We start from the raw sequence: 6,056 nt of genomic DNA, 5'->3' as shown, positions 1-6,056 counted from the left end.
TGATCAAAATTCAAATTATATCTAATAAAAGATAAGTGAAATTTCCATCAACGAAACAGTAGCATTTAAGTCATCTTCCCACAGTCTTTAAAGGGTGATCGTTAAAGGCAACTAGTGCTGCTAGCTACCACAAAGACAACAACCCTAGTTCTATTTTTCATATATATATATATATCTTGGTTTCATATCAAATACGTACAGAACAGGAAAATTACAAATGTTTTATATATTTACCTTCAGTAGCTATAGGGATGGAAGTATAATAAAAACACACCACTTTTGGTGCACTTTTTCAAAGTTATTACCTTATTACTCGTAACATAAACCCATACGAAAACTTTATAATTCTGAGACAGTTTTATAGTATGGATGGGATACTTCGCTATCCCTCACGACTTTATACATCATATCATCCTTATACATATATGTACTTCATATATCGAGAAGATCCTATTAATATATATATGTATTATTTTCATGTGTTGCCTGAAATGAGATCACTGTTTTGGAGTTCCTGATTTAGTATTCTTGTTATTATCTTGCTTTTGTCCTCTCTCTTAAGATTACTCTCTGCGTTTGGTTTATTATCCTAGAAATCTTGCCTTTTTTACTTAAGCATTAATCTCAACATGTTACTTCACGATGTTAAGAATCCAGAGTTCCCCAAAAAATCAATGAAGAAACCAAAATGAGACTCCCTATAACCCGAGCGCTTTCAAAATCCAGATCTTCATTCACCAACATTTTTTTTTTGTGCTTCATAACTTATTATTAAGTGATGTTTCGTTAGACCTTACTTAACTTTCGATATATCACATCAAACTTCTGGAGATATTATATCAATCCTCGAATTATTATGACGTCACATTATAAAGATCTGAGCTTAATCTTATTATATTATCACATCACTCTATAAAAATCTAAACTTAATCATAAAACATTGTCGCGGCATTCTCTGAAGTCCTTAACATTATCATAGGATATTATCACGTCACTTTTATATACCTGTACTTAATCACAAGATATTATCACACAACTCTCTTAAGGCCTGTTCTTAATCATATAATATTATCATGCCATTCTCGTAAGGCCTGTTCTTAGTCATATAATATTATCTTGCCCCTTTTCATGAATTATTCATGTAATATTTGGGGTATTATCATCATCTCGCCTCTTTAGAGGTTAAGGATTAACCTTGAAAGTATTATTGAATATTTCTTGAAATCACGACTTAGGAATATTGTCACAATATTTTTCTAAAAGTGTATCATTTACTAACATTTCAGTACAATGGAGATGGCAATTAAGTTGCTAATTATTATTATTATTAAGAAGTTTTCTAGATTTCGTATTTCAATTTTTAGATCATCAAAACAACACTTTTATGAATATTTTGATGTGATTTTTTGAGTTGTTATTATAACAGTTATTAAAAATATTAACTAAACATAGGGTATAATAATTTTCCATGAGTGTCCAAATTAATTATTGACTAATAAAACAAGTCATGAATATATTTTAAACTTCGGGGTTAGTTTTAATCGCTGTTTGAGGAATATTTCGAAAAGCACTTTGACATAATGACATAAAAAAATTACAAACGAGTGTTAGAGGTAAGTTTTAACTTGCGTGGAATGGTGAATTATTCAAGGGATACTTGTTTATTGTAAAACTGAAAAGTTTAATATTATGACAAATACAAGAATATTGCGGTCTAGTTTTAAATATGTTACTTAAGAACCAAAGAACTAAAGAGGTTGGATGTATATTTATCAATGACAATATTTATGAGGGAGATGTTTATGATGAATATTTATGGTTAAATTATTGCTAACACTTGTAAGTCTCAAAATCAGGGCTCGATCCCTGCACAGCGCAAATAATCAATTGTATAAATGTGCGCTTAATAACAAGCTAAACATATAAGCAATATTATCAAACACGATATTTTTAAAAAAAGAAACACTTTGAATTACAAACTTATCTTTTTTTGCCACTAAAGTATTTTAACAAATTATTTGGAAAAGTAAAAACTCATTAGATGAGACGTGTGAATGATTTAGGCTTTGAAAATGATACTACAATTGGATTTTAAAAACTGCATGTGCCCCCCACACTGGATCAGCGGTAACTCCCCAGGCTTACGACGTTAAAAATCGGGTTTCGATACTCGTAGTGGGCAGAGCACATATAACCCATTATGTAGCTTTGCGCTTAACAGCAAACAACCAAACTGAATGTTTTTTCTTGCTTTCAAGTTTTTGTAAGCATGTTTTTCAAAACGATCAGTTATACTCATTTCAAGCTTTTCAATATTCGAATTTGTATGCCTTGTCGTGTGACGAGATTCCATGCTCAAGTCTTTCATTCAACCCAAACAGAAACACAAACTTCAATGGATCGTTCTAAGAAGCTTACTGTAAACTGCTTACTTCTCATTTCTATAACATAGAAATATTTTAATTTTAAAGATACTTCACACACAATATCTTACTAACAGACAGGGAACACATAAATTCACATCATTTCCTTTCCAGTGTTGTTGAAAAATACATGTAACAATAGTTAGAGAACTTCAACTGGATTCTGCAATTTGTCATCGCTCCCTATTTATAGATATGTGTGTATGCAAAAATTTTAGACGTTTTTGGCAGAGAATGTTTTAAAATTTCAAACAAGAGGGAATCCTCAATAGCCGCGGCTGTAATTATATCTCAGATAGGTCAAGAGATGGAGCTATGAGAAGTTTGTATTAAAAACAAACAAACTCAGAGCCATTCTATGAGCCGCTATGTCGCGACTAAAAAAGTACTTTGTTTATTTTAATTTTGAAAAATTTCATGCAGTAACATTAACAACTTACATTTTGTTGTGTTCACATAATACCACAATAATTACCTTTTAACTTCAGGAAGCTAGCTATGAGTTTTCGAAATTGTTTTTTCTTTGTTTTTCACATAATTCACAGCCAAACATATTATTACAAAAATTGTTACTACTATAGTCGTTATTGTTATAAAAACCATTACTACAATAAACATTATTGTTAAAAAATCGTTATCTATAGACGTTATTATTGCGAAACCATTACTATTATAGACATAAAACAATTACTACTACAGATTTTATTGTTACAAAAATAACTGTAACGTCTATTGTAGTAACGTTTTTTAACAAAAACGTTTACAGTGGTAATGGTTTTTGTAACTGTAACGTCTATTGTAGTAACGTTTTTTAACAAAAACGTTTACAGTGGTAATGGTTTTTGTAACAAAAACGTCTATACTAGTGCCGGTTTTTGTAACAATAAAATCTACAGTTGTAACGTTTTTTGTAACAAAAACGTCTATACTAGTGCCGGTTTTTGTAACAATAAAATCTACAGTTGTAACGTTTTTTGTAACTATAACGTCTATTGTAGTAACGTTTTTAAACAAAAACGTTTACAGTGGTAATGACAAAAAACGTTACAACTGTAGACGTTATTGTTACAAAAATCCGTGACTAAATTGTTTAGAAAGCAAGATTTATCACAGTATTCCTGAGTTACACCATTGTATATAACAATTCAACTTTGAAATCACGATATATTGATTAATTTGTTCGAATTATATTAATTCAGAATTGAATAGCATCGCAGCGCATTCATTCATAGGGATTTATATCTCAAGATAGATTCACAGTTTCTGTTTGGCACAAAATGTATTTTTCGTGAAATTTTAGATTTAATGAGTATAATTTTAAATAGTTGATTTCATTGAAGTTAATATCTACGCATATCTTGAGATGGACTTGATTAAGTTAGGACGTCCAAAATCTGTATACTCATCAAATCGCTAAGCCTCAGACATGGATTTCAAAATGATTAGAAGTGTTTTGATAGGTTCTAAACCATTTGAAGTATTTAAATCTTTAATAAAAAAACTTACCAGAACGTTTATTCACCATTAAAAGCTAATGGGTTATTTAGCAATTATTCACATCTTTTGGTAACTTAACTTTAAGATCGCGAAAGCTTCTAAAATGATTGGCAAACAATTACCAAAGAAAGGTTTGGAATATTAATTCAGGCCGATGAGGAGAAGTTAAACCTTATCACATTAACCGCAAGTTCTATGTCAAATCAGTTGTGAAAACATTTAAGCTCAAGATCTACAACGGCTGATTTATTGCATCACGTTATAACGCCAAATGTTATAAAGAAAGGAATGAAGGAAAAGTAAAGGAAGAAGAGCCACACGGAGGAGGCAACACATCGGCTTTGACATTCAGAGAGAAAAATATCAAATGTTAGTTTTCAGCCAAACACCAATAAGAATGTAATCCGGAAAGCGATAGTGTTCCAATCTATCTGTAACGAACGCCTGTGGGGTTTGGGAGCTGCCCTTCCTTCGGGGCAAGCTACTCAGATGTGGACTACGTCTCTTAGTGTACACTATTATCAGTGTGTTGTACACATGAACTGGCCCACATTTTGTTGGCTATTTCCACATAACAATTGAGGACAGAAAGTTGTATATAAGCTCGATGTTTCTATCGTCGTTATCCAATAACGTTTTCTTTTACTCAGAAAGCAAGCAGGATATACAACAAAATGCTGCTTAAGGTAGGAGATCAACTAAACAAACCTGTTTCATTTGTTCATATTTAACAAAATATTCTGGCCTAGAGATGTCTATCATTTCGTTTGTCAGTGTTGTTTTGTGTAAAGTAAAATATTAAAAGAGATGTTCATACTTCTTTATATATTTGTGCTATAGAAAAAACAATGCATTAATAACCTATTTAGTATATTTATATTTATTAACTGGTTTTTATTTGATCTTATTTTTTACTGTAAATAGTTGGTGTAAGGAACTAAATCTCAAACTTTTTTTTGGAAACGGCCCAGCAGGGAAACTAACAAAACGTTTAAAGTTGTAATTTTCCACTTCAAGAAAAAAACGTCATCACAATTATTAGATCCAACTATTTTTTTGTTAGTATGAAAGTAAATACAAAATTATTGATTGTATTCTACTGACTTCTATTTATGTAGGTGGTACTCTTGTGTCTGGTCGCCGCTGCTAGTGCTGGCATTGTCCCTGCACACTACAACTATGCCGCCCCTGCCTATCCCGCCGCCTATCATCCAGTTAAAGCTGCATATGCTCACCCTGCTCCAGCTTACGCTGACGTTTACGTATGTTTGATCCCAATACTTTTATTTAAAACCAGCAAAATAATATGCGAATTTATATTTTTCAAAATATTTTTTGCAATAAAAATGATTAAATTGTCACTGAATCAACTAGAGCTAAAGATAAATTTGACAAAAGTCACAGTAAATGTTTTTACAAGAACCTAAAAATATTTTAAACATGTTAGTTAATTATGTCCTGTATTTTTGTTTGTGTTTCACATTTTAGGCCAAGCCTGAGCCTTACAGCTTTGGTTATGAAGCTAAAAATGATTACGATGGCGCCCTATGGCAACAGGAATCAGGAGATGAGTATGGCAGTAAACGTGGTTCCTATGGCTACACTGACGCCTATGGCATCAGCCGTACCGTTGAATACGTTGCCGATGAAACCGGTTTCCACGCCTGGATCAAGACCAACGAACCAGGTACCGCTAACCAAAACCCCGCTGATGTCCAGATTGCTGCCGACCCCATCCCTGCTCCAGTTTACACTCATCCCAAGGCTGTTGTAGCTTCCCCTCATTATGCTAAGGCTGTTGTTGCAGCTCCAGCCCACTATGGTCTCAGTTATGGCCATTAATTATTTGTTAATAAGCAATTGCTAAACTTGTTAGTTTGTGCCTTATATAACCATTTATTGCCAAATATTGCTGATGTTAGTGTTTATAAAAAAATCTCATTCGATTTGTTAAAAAAGTAAAATATAAACTTATCCATAGACAGTTTTAAATGTAATTTTGGATTTTTTACTTTCTTTAAATCTTTTTACAGTAGATCAAGGGCGCCCGTAGAACAAAGTTATGAAATCGAAATACAAATACCTTATGATTTTCCATTAACATAGAAGAATAATTTTACATATCTGGTAATTTTG

General features: G+C 32.0%; 1 protein-coding gene across 1 annotated transcript; it reads left to right on the top strand.

Annotated features, from left to right (window-relative positions):
* Positions 1–4,560: 4,560 nt before the first annotated feature.
* LOC106459948 (cuticle protein 16.8-like) lies at positions 4,561–5,762 on the top strand. The gene is made up of 3 exons (XM_013919620.2): positions 4,561–4,606; positions 5,039–5,182; positions 5,409–5,762. Exons 1-3 carry the CDS (start codon positions 4,595–4,597, stop codon positions 5,760–5,762), a joined length of 510 nt encoding a protein of 169 aa, XP_013775074.1. The 5' UTR covers positions 4,561–4,594.
* Positions 5,763–6,056: the final 294 nt, after the last annotated feature.

This window comes from Limulus polyphemus, unplaced genomic scaffold, assembly GCF_000517525.1.
Source record: "Limulus polyphemus unplaced genomic scaffold, Limulus_polyphemus-2.1.2 Scaffold686, whole genome shotgun sequence".
Classification (NCBI taxonomy): Eukaryota; Metazoa; Arthropoda; class Merostomata; order Xiphosura; family Limulidae; genus Limulus; species Limulus polyphemus.
The sequence above is the reverse complement of the archived record's forward strand: the minus strand, read 5'-3'. Positions and strand labels throughout refer to the sequence as shown.